Source organism: Candoia aspera, chromosome 1 (genome assembly GCF_035149785.1).
Source record: "Candoia aspera isolate rCanAsp1 chromosome 1, rCanAsp1.hap2, whole genome shotgun sequence".
Classification (NCBI taxonomy): domain Eukaryota; kingdom Metazoa; phylum Chordata; class Lepidosauria; order Squamata; family Boidae; genus Candoia; species Candoia aspera.
This window is the reverse complement of record NC_086153.1, coordinates 331573286-331589642: the sequence shown is the minus strand read 5'-3', so window position 1 is coordinate 331589642 and position 16357 is coordinate 331573286. Positions and strand designations below refer to the sequence as shown.

Here is a 16357-nt window from a genome sequence, read left to right as displayed (position 1 = left end):
AGAGAGATGGAATAGTTTTCCTTCCCAGCCCTTCTTTTCCACAAATGTCTAGTTCAGCATTTCTCAACCTCAGCAAGATGTGTGGACTTCAACTCCCAAAACTCCCCAGCCAGCCATGCTGGCCGGGGAATTTTGGGAGTTGAAGTCCACACATCTTAAGGTTCCTGAGGTTGAGCAACACTGGTCTAGTTTCTTTCCTGTTGTTCTGCCAGGCAACCAGACACCATTTTCCCACCACACCCAGACTGCCTCCCCTTCGGAGCAGGCCTGTATCAGGTTCTGTACATATTCAGAAGACACGAAATGTGTAGGCAAAATTCCATGACAGGAATACCCAGAGCAAGTTGTGTTTCTAACAGGAAAATGTCACTTCATAAACCAAGTTAAAGAAAAAAGGTGGAGGGACTGGCTTCCTCCTTGCTTAGTTCACATCATCTTATTGGCATTTTTGTTTCCACATTCCAGAGGCGGACCTGCGTGCTATACAACAACAGGCCATAAATTTGCTGCCAGGTATGTACAGTGTGCACCAGTTCAAGAGAAACATGGGAGAAAAAAGATTGCATAAAATGGGAGGCAGCTGGAGTCACATTAGAAGGAAGGGGAGTTAAGCCAAAACAAAAATAGCACAATAATACAGGTAGGAAAAAAACAGAAGCAAAGAATACAGAAGACATTTATTGAAAGCCAAAATAAAAAGTAGTACAGAGAGGCCATTGACTGTTTTCTACAATCCAAACAAGCAAATACCTAAACACTACAGAAAAAGGTACTACATTTTGTTATAAAATACTTTTAATTTCAATTTTTTTTGCATTACATTTTTTAAGCCAGGCAATCAAATTTCTTGTGTGTATGGTAGCCCTCCCATCCCAACCCCAATACTGAACCTTTAATAGTTGGTTATCAAAATATACAATACATTTGTTTTGCTGTAAAAACTCGAGTTCTGCCACCCCCCTCATGTCTTACAACAGGTATAAAAAATTATAAATATTTACACCTTTTTTCTCATTACTCACATTTACATGCAAAAAAACACAGGTATCGAAAAAAGGATGAAGCCCCTCTTCCCAATTAAACTGCAGTAAGGTCTGTGTGCCTCTTGGAAAAACACACCCAAACACACAAAGAGAAACCTTAATGTCTCGCTGATTCAAGTTACCAAAGAGCTCAGCAAGGAGAGGCTGTGTTCCGAGAACAAGAGAGACTTATGGAACACTTAAGAAGTTAAACTTCAGACCATTCTAACCAAGGTTCTGCTAGGATCCAGTGTTATTGTCGAGTGCCATTGGTGGCTGGGTCATTCTGAAGGCCTAAATCCCAAAGATCTTTAGAACTTGTCTCTTTAACTTTAATTTTGTGCTAGTGAATGTAAGGTATCGGCTGTGAGCTGGCAGCCACTGGGAAATTCTTTTCTGCCTCCCCAAACTTCTAATGCCCCTCACCCTTGGTTCTGGGCATTTAGAACCGGACTCTGTTCCTCCATGGCCTGCAAGAGTCTCTAAATCCTCTCTGAATGGCAGCTGCTGATCTTGCTTGCTAGCCCACTTCTGCAGAGTGCATAAGGGAAACAGAGGCTTTGACTGCCCATTCCCAACAACCCATTAGAAACTGCTGCTTAATTGGGGAAGAACACATTCATTTACAGGGCAAGATACTTTTTAGACGTAACTTCCTCCAACCGCACTGCACAATGACGTTTTAGTGGCAAACCGCTTGCTATGGGCCAGCAATGGGCTATTTCTACCTGTGATTGCAGAGGCCTGGAACACAACCTCAGCAGCCCGCCCTGTACGAGTGACTAGACTGCCCCCCAAAATTCGACTAGGCTACCCTGTACCCCAAGTTAGCACCATCTGATTGTGTGAATCAATATTTCTGATGAGAAACTGTAATAGTCAGGGGAATTGTTTAGCAGATACTGTTATTTTAATTTTCCGAGATGGCACTGTTTAGCCAAAAGAGGACAGTTGTTAAATAGCTGAAATTCGTGTTATGCTGGCCATCCAAGCAGAACCCCACTCAAAACATCACACATTCCTCCAGCATAGATTGGTTCCCCGTAATATTGGGGAGGATTTTTTAAAAAAAAAATTAAGACTTTTCCAAAAGCAATGACAAAAGCACATCAACAGCTCCTGTGAAACAGCAGGGAACACAGTGACTTGAGAGACAACACCACATACACTGAAAAAATAACTTTGGTCCACAATTTGAGTAAGTAACCCTGATATTAAGTATAAGATTCTGGTTATCTTTAAAAATCTTACATGAGTTGGAGCGCAATGTAAGGCAACACTGGAATACAAAGAAGGTAGATCAGCATGGAAAAGTGGGAGGCCACTAAGGATGGCATTTTAGGTGCTACTCAGAAAAAGATGTTAGTTTATATTCTTTAAATAAGCATGTTATTAAACTAAGATTACCCTTTAAATGTGGGTCTCCTTTTCGAAACAAGTGAAGGTTGCTACTTTAAATATTTTTCAAAGTATAACGTTAATTTTCAGCCATGAAATCACCTTGATAAACTAAACTCCTGCACTAGTTTTCCAGCTTACAAACAAAAATATAAGAGTACAGGATACAAGGGTAATAGAAGAGCAAGTCAGATATATTCATACCATCTTATCTATAAAAGAAAATATACTATTGCCTTTTTATATATGAATTCGTTAGAATATTTGGTCAACTGGAAATATTGCTAGGCAAAGACTGTATGTAAAAAAAAAAATATAATAAAAGGGATTAAAAAAAGAAGTTGAAGCTACTACTACTACGAGAGGTCTTGCTGTAAGGGGTGAATTCAGGAGTGGGGTATAAAGGCATCTTAAACAACCCTTTAAGTATGAGCCCAAAATAGACAATCTGAAACTCAAGTCCATGAAGTCTGATACTCCTATACAGATCTGTTCTTGGGCTTCAATTTCTAAAGTCTGGGACTACTTGGATCAAGCAGAACCCAATGAAACTTATTGCAGACAATGAAATGTTGATGGGTGGGATAAGGAATCTTCCCTCTCCCTCCATCCCTCATTAATCTGAGCTTCAATATACTATTAGTGAAGGAATTTTTATCAACATCCACTTGGCGAGAAACGCTGTGGGCACGGAAATTAACACAACAATCTGCAAGTTAAGACATTTTACGCAGAAATTGCTAGATTGATCAACTGAGAAAGTCAAGTTATTCTGTCTTGCCTACTCCTCTGGGCAAGACAGCAACCATCAACTTCCCCCAGTATCTGCTGTTCCTTCCACCTTAGGTAAAAAAAAGGTCTAAGGCACCAGAGGATAATCAATGAAAGGCTGAGGGAAAAGGCAATGATTCTGCTCCCTGCCCCCCTCCCCTTCCCAAGGCATCTGTGTTTGGGGAATTATAAAAAGAGATGCTAAAGCTAACTGCACAGTTTGGGGGTCTCTTCCAGAGCTCATGGATAAAGGAAGGCATCACTGTGAAGTTGATAAGCTGCTTGGGGAGGGGAGGGGACTGTTTTTGTTTAAGTGTGGGAGAAAAGGTAAGAGAGACTCCCAGAGAGGCTTCCAACAAAGAATGTAAACGTTTAAGCTTGTGATTTTTTTTTTCCTGGTCAAAGATTGTTATCTCATTCTCTGCAAGAAAGATTATAGCAATGTGAATTAAGATTTAATTATTTTTTTTAAAAAAACAGTGAACTGTTTTCTTCCTTAAAAAAATAAAATCTGTTGTCTTTTAAGGTCACTTCAGTTGCATTCTCTCTCTCCCTCTTATAAAGTGGCTTTTTTGTTTCTGGAATGATGGAAGTTGTCCCACCCCAAGCTGGTGGTCCAGCCATTAGAAAAAAATGCAAGGCTGAGCCTGTTAAGAAGAGCGGTGGTTTGTTTTTCAGTCAGGTCCATCTTGCTGCATGCTTTTCCAAAGCACTTAAATTGTGGATTTTGAAAAGGACACACGCAAGTGGTGGTTCTCACCAAGGTCATGATTATGGAGGTCAATGAGTGACTGAATGGCTTCTTCCACGGATCCCATCTGGATGAGAGCCATCTTGCGGTCTCTCCTGCCAAAAACAAAACTTTGGTCAGAGGAGGAACAAGCAAACATGTCCTGGGCAATATTAAGTTCACATCAAACACTAGAATCTAGCATCAGCCAGCTATCAGGGATAGAATCCTTTATGTTCCAGTGTTAGGTGATTCCAGGGGGAATCTTTTATGAAAAAATAAGCCTAGCAGCAATTCTCAAAGGCTTTAAACTAGAGAAATGCTAAAAGCCAGATACAAAACCCAATACCTATACTAATTTATACAGAACCAATCGTTCTTAAATTGTTTGACCCAATTATCCCCTTTTTTAGTCTTGAATATTATTACCCCCAGAAAAAAGAGAGAGACTGTGTTGTTTTCCATGAGCATCTTGGCAGTGGCAGCCCCAAACTGGATCCTCAACTCACAAACAAGCAATTACTTGCAGAATATCCCCAAATTACACCTAGTTTAAGAACCACTGCTCTATAGTGCCTATAGAAGCTAGAGCAACCTTCAGAGGAATAGGGATTCCACAGGCATGAAGCAGAAAAGCATTCTCTAAAGAAACAACTGACTGTCCTCCCTTTTCTACAGAAACGAAGACCACTTACTGGAAGAATTTGAAGCCTTTCACCATCCCACCATTACTCGAGAAGAGCAGCTTGAGGTCATCTTCTATTATTGAAGGCCTGGAGGAGGAAGAAGAATTGGGCACAAGTTGAACAACAGAGACCTGGATTTCAGAAGATTTTTTAAAATGTAGAAGCCTTGCTTCATTTCTGCATGAAATATCAAGAAATATCATTCCAACGCCATTTACTTCTTACCACAATTCTATAACCACAGACTTATCAGCCATTAACAGTTGATTTTATGCATTAATTATGCAATTTATATTCTGCTCCAATTCAACAGATTCTGGCTGGCTTGCATAAAATCTTAATGTTCTAAAAGCAATAAAACAACTGAAAACCAAAACAACTCCCTCCAAGCTACTTTGACCCCAAAATGCTCTATGGAAAACAAACTTTTTTCACTGCCTTCTGGAACTTAAAAAAAAAAAGGTGGGGAGAAGGGTGTCATCAGAAAGCAAGCTGCTCCAAAGACACAAGGCTGCCACAAAAAAAGCACTCCCACCCTCCGAAAATCACAAAGGGGGGGAATCTGAAGCATTTCCTCCTGGGCTGACGCAATTTCCATTTATGCAAGACCCAAACCATATACAGCTTTATAAGTGAAAATCAGCACTTTGAATTGTATAAAGAAATAAAGTGGCAACAGTGCAGGGCCTGCAACAGCTCTTGCTCATCATACCAGATGGACCACTGCATTCTGCACCAACTGAAGTTTCCAAGTAGTCTTCAAATACAGTCCCCAGAAGAGCACGTTAGAGCAACCCAGTCTCAAGGAGATGAAGGGGATGAGTAACTGTTATTAAGGCCTTCCACTTCAAAAAGGTTATCACTGATGCATCTGTCAAAGGCAGGTGTAACCACGTGCTGAGCCAGCAGAAGCCATGAATCTTGGAGAAGTCCAATTTTCACACCTGTTCCTTTAGGGGGAGTGAGACTCTATACTAAGCTAGTATAGTGGCAAAAAAGAGGCCAGACGGTTTGAACAAATACTAACAATTGTTTGTTTCATCCTATCCAGTTCCAGCCTCTAGGCACTGAGGAGTATCCACTGAATTTCCTGCTAAGCAAAGGGTGAAGATATGAACAGGAAGAATGACTGTCCCCAGCAGTTTCATACAGAAATAGCATGGGAAAGAGAGGGAAGACTTAGACTTCCAGCATCTCATGAAGGAGTAACCAAGTGTGCAACTGTTGATCTTCATCACTACTGACTGGAGTGGTTTGCTCAGGAAGAAGCAGAACCACTGTAAAACAGTTCACACAACCCTTGCAGGCAGCCCAGAAAGCTACCAGTTGATGGTATCAAACATTACTGAAATTATCTAAAAGGACCAGAAAAGTACACTGAATCCAGATCTCAGTTGAAGTCATCCACTACTGTGACCAATGCAGTTTCAGCCCATCTACATATATGAAACCCAACTGAAGGGGACCAAGATAACCCCCTTCTTCCAGGGCTCTCTGCAATTGTAATCCAATCAACTTTCTCTGAAATCTATCCTGAAAAGGGAAAAACTAGGCATAGGTTGTCCAACCCTGTCAGGAGAGGTAAATTTCTTCAGGAAGCCGTGCACTACTGCTTCCTTCAAAGTGGAAAGTGCTGGTCGCTCCCTCAAACCAGCATTAACTTCTTCTTGAATCCAACCACCATACACACAGACCTAGTTACCCCCCCAAAATGGGTAAGATAAAGTTCCACCCAACAAGTGTTAGAATTCAAGTTACAAAGAATCTTGTCCCTCAGACAAGATGAAACCCCAGATAACTTCACAAGCTGTTGCACAATCACACCATTTGATCCTGCTAATGCAGAATCTAAACCCGAGTGAATATGAGCAACTGCAGCCCGGCAGGAGACTGTCCTTCCCCAATAGTGCATAGTCTAACTTAATGCTACCAAACAACCTCCTACCACCACAAAAGAGGTGAAGTACTGATGATGCACCACCCTTACTGCAACAGCATGTGCCCAAACCTATGCTTTTATCTGTGCTCAGTAATACTTATCTCCTGCCACTGGTCAACTGGTTGTCACCTTTGGTGGTTCATCTCCCAGTGTACCTTGGTAAACCAAGGAGCCCCCCTGGGACTGAAAGAGAGAGGGACTGCTTATGTGCAATGCTCTTGTCATCTCTGAATTCTAGAGATCAACAAGGTATGTGGCAGAACTGCCCAACGGGAAAAATCTCACAAGCACCTGTTGAAAACCAGCTGGATCCATGTGGTGCCAGGAACAGACACCTAATTAAGTTTCCCACTCTGATTAAGGTTGATGCGGTTGACAAGCTGCATACTAACAAGGCAACGACCAAGTGACTGCGCCAAAGGACTAAATTAAAAGTATCCTCCATCTTCAAGTCACATGCCAATTGCTCCAAGGCAAATCCAGAGTGTGGTCATCTGTATGTGTTGAGCCAGTTTCAAGTGGGGCAAGCTCACAGTTGCCATGGAGGCCATGGATTTCTGAGCCACTCCTGAACTTAGCTTGTGAGCCATCCACTGTTTGGGCACAAAATCTCATCTGAGACTCAGAATGTCTGAGGTCAATGAAAGAGTAGATACGGAAGCAGGTGAATAAACAGATCACAGTAGGATCTTCCTTGCTGATGCACATTCATGTACCAAGTTTATATACTTGAAGCCCTAAGAAAAAGTATTGTATGACAGTTATGACATAATTGTGGGCACTGCTGGTCTGAGCAAAATGGCTACTCTAAGACCTGAAAACAAGCAACAAGCAAGCAACAAGCAAGTAGCCAGCATACTGTTACCTTAGGATTGCTCTCCTTGCACACAAGTAGACTACTTACGGAATATTGGAGAGGTGAAGAGTGGCAGAAGGGGGAAAGATGTTTTGGAAGTTCTTGGAACCTGGTTTCTTAAAGCGATGAAGAGGGGAGTTGCCATAATCCTTGGTCAGCCCTTGGTCTTCCTGTCCTTCACGTGGCAATTGCACTGTCTGGTGTTTTGACAGAGTGATGCGGATGGGCTTCCCATGCAGCTTTTGACCGTTGAGATGGCTCATGGCTGCCGAAAGTTAAAAGAAGGAAGAAAAAACTATACTAGTTTGGCTTCCAGAGCATACTCAGATGCATTATTTAATAGATTTACACAAACCTCTCCGCCGCCAGATGCAACTGTTCCGGTTTCAATACTACAATGCACTTAATTTGTCAAGAGATGAGCTGCTGGAGCATCATAAAGCTGTGCTGGTTTAGACCTTGTTGTACAAGATCTTGATTCAAACAATGCCTTTCTGAATTGGTAGGGTCTCTTAGCCTTGGCATTCTCATGGGCCTGCCAAAGGCTCCTGAGTCATACATACAAAATTTGAGAAATGGCTTTAATGGGGAAGGCAGTCTGTCCACCATTAATGCTCCTTAATGAATGAAATTACAAAAGAAACAGCAATAGGAAATGCCATCTTCACTTTCTGCTGCTTTTACCACATGAATTGGGGTACTTCTGCCCCCTCACAACATGACAATGGAACAAACTGCATTTTAAGGAAGATAAAGCTATTTTCTGGTGCCTACTGAACTCTGATTTGGATGCTGATCACTTACGAACAGAAGACTTAACTGCTCCTACTGTATCTAAAATTTGCTTAATTTAATTTTTCTCTTCTATACCAATCTCTTTCCTGATATTTAGGGAGTAACCTTAAGAATGGTTTAGCCATCCTGAGACCCTATGCTAGATGAAGAATGGAATAAAATATTTTAGGTAATGAAAAGATCTAAGTGGTATTCTCTCAAGGATAAGAAATAAGGTTCATTGTTAAATTCAGAGCTAAGTCTACTTGGTTTGTCATCAAGAGAAAAAAAATGGTATGGATGGAACATAGCCTAGACTGTACACTGCTCAGGGCTAAAAGGATGACATTGTTCATATGTCATTATTTGCAGTGTTAACCTGAATCTTGGGGTGGAATAATCAATATAATGATATTCCTAGCCCAAAAACTGTCATGGAAGAATGCAGAGAAACCCTTCAAACAATTCCATCACACAACTCAAAGATGTGGGTTTGTGAAAGTCTGTTAACAAAACTAATTTCTGATCAGGACAGTTAACAGCTTTCCTAATGCTCTGCAATCCGTAACAAGAAAAAAATGCATCATATCAACAGTTGAATGAGCCTTGAAATTTTTTTAAAAAAATGTTTATGTCAACACAATGTTACAGCTACTTATTGCCACAAAGTACAATCATATAAAGGACACGAAATAATCCTGGAAAGCTTCCCTTTTGAAACCTGTAAGATTGTTGCCAGTCAGATGATGTCAATACACTGATTTAATAGAAAGTTTTCTGTGCTATTACTGTAGTTCCTATCTGGGATGTTACCAGTAATCTTTAAGAAGGTACAGGTATGTAGATCCAAAGCAAGGACACTTCGGATCCAGCCTAGTTGAAGCCCGGCTGCCACTGGGAACACGTGGCTGCTTTGCAAGACAAAGAAAAGCCAAGGCTTTTTACAGATGCAGCTGACAAACGTGGCAGGGATATGGGCTCCAAAGCACTTTCCCACTTTGGTCCTCAGTACCTGTGCTTCCTTCAACATGCATATTGCACACTTCTATTTCAGACCTCAAAAAGCACATGCACACACATAGAAACACAGACTTCAGAATAACCAACCAACCAACCAACCACTAAATACCAAGTGCCTACTCTATTAAAGAAAAATATGCATAGAAGTGTATCCTCTCTAGAAGAAGTATGAACAAAACAGCATTTTACTTCTGAAATTGCTTGCAGAAAGCATGCTGATTAAGGAAACACCAAAATGCTTAGTTGGAGAAGCATACAGACTTTTATTTATGATAATCTGAGCTGCATTCAATAAAACGACAATTTCAGCAAAAACAATAGATCTACATCACTCACCAGAAAAATTTAAAAATAAGGAGGTGCATATTTACCCAGCTGAGCTTGATTGCCATCTGCCATTTGAACCAAGGCATTCTCCTTCTTATTGAACAAAATCTTCACTCTTTGTACATCACCATATACCCCTTGGGGAAGCCAGTAAAGAAAAAAGCAGGTATTCAGAAAGAAAATTTACTTATCCCAAATTCATCCAAGACCCATTCAAACCCCAGACTGCTTTCACTCCACTTAAAAGTTGCTTTACTCTGCTGAGGATAAATCTGATCAGCAACAGAAAATTGGAACAAATCTTTGGAGTATTTATAAGCATACTGGGGAGCACCCAACGAAATGCCAACTGCCAGTGTTGCTGAGATGAACCATTTCACATGCTATCTGTTTCTGATCTGCCCAACAGACATGCAAAGCAATCAAAACCATGCACAACAGATAAAATGAAACTAAAATAGCAGCTTCACAACTGAAGCATTCAACCAACGGCAAACCCTCCCTCAACCACACTTGTTTCCCCCAAAGTAAAATCTCAAAATGAAAACAGGTAATAAAAAAAGTGTGAATGATAACATACCGAAAAGAATAAAGAGGCATTGGGGTGTAACTCTCTTTAGAGAACAGCAGAGCAAGGCAGCGGAGGGACAGGGAAGAGGTAAGGAATCGGAGGGGAGAGTGAAGGTTGCGCAAATCGTCGACAACGAAGGAAAGGTAGAGTCCCCGCAGGAAATGGCGAAATTGGTTGATGGATGATGAAGTTTTCAAGATGGTTAATATTGAAGGGCAAGTTGGTTTCCGAAGAGCAGGAAGGTTTGTTTGTTTTTTGTTTGTTTGAGGGGGGTATTTTTATATATATGTATATATATTTGTTTCAAGCAACAACAGGAAGCAGAAGTACCGTGCAGTCAGTTGGCAAAGAAATTCCGGATCAGGGAGAAGGGAAGGAAAAAAAATATTGAGGGATGGGGTGGAGAGAAAAGAAAAAAAGTAGCAAAAAACATAGGTCAGTAAATACATAAAAGAAATATGTCGTGTTCCATCAGTAAAGATTTATAGATTTCTAAAACATACAACACTTTTAACAGAAAAAAACTAGTTAATAGGTTTTTTTTTTTTAACCTAGTGGAACACAACAATAAAAGAAGAGCACTTTACTTAAGTAAGATATATCTAAGGAGCAGAGGCAGTATTGCAACAGAGTGACTAAAGGGCATGATGGCAAGGTTCACATCCTGACCACGATTGTGCCAAGAAACTGAGGCAGAGGTCCATTTAAAGCTCGGGGGGGGGGACCTGTCAAGGACTCGTATCAGCCTTCTAAAAGAGAAGCTTACTTACTTAGTTCTACCTTTAAACAACAACTGTGAAGAGATTTTCAAGCAAAATACTGAATAGGTGAAAACAATCCCTTCAAGGCCAAAGTTCTAAAGCTGTATTCCACATGCTCTCTCCAAAATCTAATCCTCTGGTGGGAACTGACTATTGTGAAAAATGTAGGGCGCTGTGGAATCATCATAGCTCTACAGCTTATTCTTAAGATAGTTTCCATCCGCTGAAAGCCAAGGTAATCTGGCGTTAAATTCAAACTAATCTGGGGTCAAATTTACACCAAATTTAAGAAAGTCCAGCTTTAATCTGGATGAGGGTTGGATCCTTTTCCCCCCCACCAGCTATTTAGGGGCCAAGCTCTAGCCATGACAACACTGCTGCTGGGCTAAATCTGGCCCAATTTCTCCCTGTAGAGTGTCCCCTACCTGAGAAAGAGTGGCTCAAGAACAGACACCCTACATAAAGTAAATGGATGCCAAAGGCCCCTTGAGTGGCCTTTCCAAAACACCTCTCCAAAGTGTGAAGCAGCATTGTGCACATGGCAAATGAGGTGCAGCCCTGAAACCCCAAGTGTCCATATGCCAACTAACAGGTACACTTTGGTACCACTCTAGTTTGAGACTGCAGGCAAAAATTTTTAAGTCAAAAGTAATCAATACAAAAACCAATGAAGATGTGAGAATCCGTACTAGTCTACATCTCAGCCACAGCTGTTTACCAGTCACCTGTCTCTTACCCAGTTTTCGGTGCTGGGGAAGGAGGAGAAAGAGAGGAGGAGTCCCTCTGGAGAATACTGCCTCTTCAACTGTATGCACAGATTAAGTTTCTATAACACTGATTATACAAGCAATGAAAAATAAAAAGTTGAAGTCGTTAGTTCAGCTTCACTACAGGTATCATAGTTTCTAGCCCAAAAGAGAAGCTGGATGAATGAGTAAAATAAACACATAAAGAGGCATGAAATCAGTTGCTCAGCAATACTCACTTAGGCATCATCTACTGCTGCGTTTCTCAAACACAGCAACTTTAAAATGTGTGGACTTTAACTCCCAGAATTCCCCAGCCAGCATGGGATTTGAAGTCCACACATCTTAAAGTTGCCGAAGTCGAGAAACACTGATCTATTGGGTAAAAGAGCCCCAGAGTTTTGATTGCAACATTTCTCAATCAAAGATATACTGACTGAAAAGTGCTACATATTTATATCTTTCATGCAAATTTGAGACAAGAAGTGCTAAACTTAAGAGGAAAAAAGAGATCCAACCAATTTCATATTAACTTGTATTTTCTGGACACTCATCTAGTATTCTGCTCTTCAGAATTCCGCTCCATGGACATTTACTTCCCCTTCATTTTCAGAATCACCTGCTTCAACTACCCTTTTCCAATTTTAAAGTTTTAGTTTTATTCATTTTCTGATTTCTCTACAAAAGGTATTTAACGAAAGACAACATGAATCTGATTGCCTAGGAAAACACAGAATATGCTCCCACTCTTTCCAATATGTCCTAAATCCATAATAATTTATTTCATTAGGAATAAGGAAGTAGGAACCATTTCTTCCTATTACGTTACTGAACGTGAAAAAGAATTGAACAATTAATATAGCGTGCCTGATACTGAAGCTGTATACTCTCTGCTAAACTCCGTTAACTGCTCACTTCAGGAAAATGTGTAGCTCTTAATCAGGGGCTTGAATGTTACTTGGAAAGAGAATCAAAAAACGGTCAGGGAGAATTGAGGCACTTGATACTGCATCTTCCCTCTACTATTACAATTATCCAAGCCTCCTCCAGGATCCCGAGAGGATATCTGCTCTGTAACTGATCGCCCATGTTTTCCTAGTGAAAAGGAGAAGATTCTGCCGTCAGAACCGTAGTAATTCATAGGATTCTAGAGCGTACTGGAATGAGCTGAGTATTGCTGGCAAAACCTCATGTCCTGAAAAGAATAGTTATAGTGGATAGGAAAAAATAGCAAAATGGATTACAACTGGTTAATTTCCTGTTAAATTTCAAATGGATGATTCTTTCATCCATGCCTCTGCAGTAGAGCTTCTTACATAAGTAATGTAAGCAGAAATTTAACTTTTAGGCATGATTTTAAGCACCAGGGTTCAAGCAATATAAACAGCTCATTGCAGAGTCAAAACTGAATGTAAGTTATACTTCTTCAGTAACCCACTTCAAAGACTAAGTGGATCTATTGAATTACATCCTTTGTGCAGAAGATGGTTTAACATGCCTTCAAAAGCCTATTTTAAGGCAGCCAAATGTTTCAATCAAAAAGGGGAGAACATTAAATGGAACTGAAAATGTAAAATTATTTAAGAAGTTAAAGAACAGAAATAAGGCACACAACTTTAAAGAATTTTGGTAAAGGAAAATGTATCAATGCACGTCAAAGGAAATACATACTTGGCAAAAGATAAAATGAAGCTAAGCTGGCAGGGGAGGCAAGGATCAAGGCACCCATAAAGAGGACAGAATGAACACTGTCACTCCAACTGCAGGGTTTGAAAGTTACAACATGCCAAGGGAGGACTACAGGATGTTTGCTGTGGTGAGGAAGACCCAAGTAGAGACAAAACCAATGGGGTAAAAGTAGGGCGGAAAATTTCACAATGAAATAGTCTTAGAATTTCGCTTTGGGGAGTGAGAGCAGGCCAGCAAACACTTTGGCTTGCACCAAGGAAGGAGCAACAAATTTAAGCCTTCCACCCGTAGCCCATCAAATATCCAAACGCAAGTGACAGTGTGCCCTACAGCTATTCTGGACTACAACTTCTTGGACATACATCTGCCATGTTGGTTGAGGGCTAGGTATTGTAGTCCACACACACCTGAAGGGAACTAGGCCACCCACCCCTTATTTGCTTTTGAATGAGCTGCTGGACTTTCATTTTGGATACTCCATTTCAGAGAGAAAAAAGATTCAGCATTGAAGCTTCAGCACAAGATTTTTTGGGGGAGAAATGGTTCAGAGAGAAGCAAGATCAGAAAGTAATTGGAAGGAAGCAAAAAATGAGATAAGTTGGATAGAAAAGATTACAACAAGGCTTCCACTAACCTCTGGGTTCAAATTGCTAACCAGCAGAACGGAGTTCCCTGCCCCGGTAAGGCCAGGAATAGCAATCCGTCCTGCGGCAGCTGCGGCTGCTGCGGCTGATGGGATAGCCAAAGGAGCAAGTGCTCCATGTACATTTGGAACTGAGAGGCCTGAAAAAATTAAACAGTATTAACCAGTAGAGAAGTCCACAGCACACTCCCTGCTAGGACTAGCAGCGGAAATAAGCACCTTTGACCAACATGTTTCTTAAAAGGAGTGCTTTAGTGTTCACGTTCTCTCTCAAGGACCCAGAAACCAGATATGCTTGAGCATTAATGGGCTGAAGCATCTCCAGTTCTGGCGTTGCTCAGGACTCTGCTCTCAACTTCCGACAGACAGAACAGGCTTGTGGGGATGCATTTGGCTCTCCTTGGGTGCTGCGCAAATCAGACCTCTGCTTTTAAACAAGTTCTGCAAAATCTCATAGGCTTATTTAAGCAAATTCACTGGGGGGGGGGAGCAGGAAGGAAGATGACACACAAAGCAATGCATTTGTACGTTTTTTTCACCAAGGCATGCTGGAAGTGCCTCATTCTTTTATCATGCAGATACTAAACCATAACTGTACATTCCAGTCATTTGCAAACAATGTCATCCCAGTACAAACATCTAAACACAAGCTCATTCTATTGTATCCAAAGCACACACTTCTGAAGGGCACATAGAAGATATTTCCCTCCTTTATGCCCCAGAGCAGGGGTTACTGTGTGGGAATACAAATAGTTCTGCCTTATTTATTGTATACTGGAGACCCAAAAGGAGGGAGCGGGAAGAGGAGAGCTATGTTCATCCTTCAAGGATTATCAGTGTCTAAGTGTTTCAAATATTCCCTTCCAACCACCATATCCAGCAAGATTTAATAATAAAAATTCCATTAAAAGTTATTAACAGAAAAATTGACTTAGAATTTTTAGAATTCCTACATAAAGTACCAATCTCAAGTTTTAAAGCTTTTCAGCCTCTCCCTCCCTATCAACTGTAAGTCAACATGCCTATGTGCTTTACTCAAAGTAAAATATACTTCGTTCAGACAGAATGAGATGCTACCACAGCCAAACTATCTAGGCAAACTCCTTCAATTGCCTTTATAGTCTCCGCTTGATGTCAGGGGAAAAGTCACTTGCATAAAAGCCATGCTCTATACAATATTTCAAGGTGCCTCAGTACTACCTCTTTTAATAAAAAAAATTCAACTCATGAGCACTAACAAAGACCATGAGATGGGGGGTGGAATTTACATAGCTGGGTGTTCTAAGGTTTGTAAAAGTACGGGGGGGGGGGGGGGGAGGGAGAGAGAGAGAGAGAATTATTCCCTCTCCCCCAAAAAACAGCTCAACAAGAACTGAGTATGGCATCCCAAGCAGTTACTGGGAAGGGGAATGGAACAGAACATTCCTGAGAGATCATGATTCCCCCACAGCTTTGAAGTATAACTTTTCTACGCTAGTTGGCTTAAGATACAGCTCTCCACACTCATTTTATATCTGTGTATCAGCAGACACTTGGAGTTGGACCCTCAGAAAAAGCCTGTTCTCAACTTTTCCTCCCACACTGTTGTTTCCTTTCCTCAGATTTCAGCCACAAAACTGAAATCCGATCTAGTAACCAAACTGAATTTATTCAGATAGTGGATTTAGAAAGAAATGAGACATTCCAGAAGGGGCACGCATGGAATTCTGCCATTCTCCAGAATGTCAGTATTCTTATTTTATTTGAAACACTGAATATTAAAAGCAGTGCTGCTATAACAATGGTGATGAGAAAACAATCTGGTGTTTATATTATAGATCATCTTGAATGTATCTATCTCACCAGGACAAAACATCCAGCAAATGTTGAAACAGAAATGATATTTAATGCAGATTTTTATTAGGATCCAAGCCATTCCATTTCTAGTTACACGTGAGTAAATGGCCTTTGGGCACACTGAAAACGCACTATGGAAACTAATGGCATGTTGGTACAATTCCCATGATGAGAGGGATCCTTGCAGCGTATGTGAACCCCATGAGCCTGTGGTCATAGTTTTTCAATTATCCTCAAGGGTTTTGTAAGTGTTGCATATTACTATCCCCAATCTGTTGCTAACATTTAGGAGTTCAAAATAGGAGGGAGGAAGGAGGGCACTGGCACAGCCGAAGCATGAGCAGTGTTTAAAGAAACAGTACCTGCAGCTTGAGGAATTGCAAAAGCAGGAGGGAAGCCAGCCCCTGTATAAGGAGAGGCAGAAATGATCCCTGGAGCACCTACAAAACAGAAAAGACTGGCTAATTCATTAGACATGACAAGCTCCAGTTATCTGTACTGGAGCCCACATTTCCCACCAAGGCACTCCACTGAAGAATAACCTATACCCCCACTCACACACCCGCTTCGCTCCTTGAAGAAGCATAC

At 40.9% G+C, this 16357-nt stretch overlaps 1 protein-coding gene across 2 annotated transcripts in view; it reads right to left on the bottom strand.

The window, feature by feature from the left end:
• Nucleotides 1-660: 660 nt before the first annotated feature.
• Nucleotides 661-16357, bottom strand: part of PTBP1 (polypyrimidine tract binding protein 1) — a 41939-nt gene continuing 26242 nt past the window's right edge. For both annotated transcript variants that reach the window (XM_063290702.1, XM_063290703.1), the window contains 7 exons: nt 16132-16209; nt 13925-14073; nt 10104-10137; nt 9568-9660; nt 7451-7667; nt 4617-4694; nt 661-4037 (listed from right to left, as the gene is read on the bottom strand). In XM_063290702.1, coding sequence (XP_063146772.1) covers nt 3905-4037; nt 4617-4694; nt 7451-7667; nt 9568-9660; nt 10104-10137; nt 13925-14073; nt 16132-16209 — 782 coding nt within the window. In that variant the 3' untranslated portion in view covers nt 661-3904. The remainder of the gene's footprint in view (nt 4038-4616; nt 4695-7450; nt 7668-9567; nt 9661-10103; nt 10138-13924; nt 14074-16131; nt 16210-16357) is intronic.